Raw genomic sequence first — 765 nt, forward strand, 5'->3', positions numbered from 1 at the left:
AGTGGAAACGGTAATTTCTAAATCCATCCTCGCTTCTATTTTTACAAAACGGAGCACTGCAGCAGACCATGTTTATTATATTCTAAACTTAATTTCAATTAAATTATACGACATGCTTATCGCACCATTTCCCGCGAACTGTCCAGGAACCAAAATGGCGGTTGCATATTCCTGTTTAATATCAGAGATGAGGTGGGAGATTGCTTATGCCGTGTATTTGATTTCGACCGACTTATCCCAGCGCGCCCTGTTTGCCTTAGCCTTCCGGCATGGACATAGGAAAGAAGGGACTAGGCATGCCATTGCGGGTGCTGCAACGAGGGGGGAGGTCCGCCATCTTTTGGTGTCCTGCGACGAACATGGCAGAGCCCACATGTTTATATTTTCTTGCACAGTTTGTCAGCAAAATACCCAACATTAATGACTTAAATGTTATTTTAAAAATTTACTGCAGTTAAATAATAAAAAAAAAATGGTGATTTGTGCAGTGCCTAATTGTTTCGAAAGAACGGGAAAAAGGGGAAAGAAATGGAGAGAGAACCGCCATGGAAAGGTAACCTTTCACAGGTAAGTGTATTTAAAAATAATTCATTCTTTTAAGTACATAAGGTACACTTTTTTATTTCACAATAATAAAAAATCAAATTTAGTTTAAATGTGACGGTTAATGGAAGTATGTTATACTTTATCAGCAGTTTAAAGATACAATTATTGCGAACCTAACCTTACCTACTTTGATCACTATTTTATTTTTATTTATAATTA

At 36.9% G+C, this 765-nt stretch overlaps 1 protein-coding gene across 1 annotated transcript in view; it reads left to right on the forward strand.

Annotated features, from left to right (window-relative positions):
* The first annotated feature begins 372 nt into the window (after positions 1 to 372).
* Positions 373 to 765, forward strand: part of LOC117169274 (THAP domain-containing protein 3-like) — a 153328-nt gene continuing 152935 nt past the window's right edge. The window contains exon 1 of the mRNA XM_033355565.1: positions 373 to 567. Within this exon, the coding sequence (XP_033211456.1) occupies positions 473 to 567 (95 nt within the window). The 5' untranslated portion in view covers positions 373 to 472. The remainder of the gene's footprint in view (positions 568 to 765) is intronic.

This window comes from Belonocnema kinseyi, chromosome 3, assembly GCF_010883055.1.
Source record: "Belonocnema kinseyi isolate 2016_QV_RU_SX_M_011 chromosome 3, B_treatae_v1, whole genome shotgun sequence".
Taxonomy (NCBI): Eukaryota; Metazoa; Arthropoda; class Insecta; order Hymenoptera; family Cynipidae; genus Belonocnema; species Belonocnema kinseyi.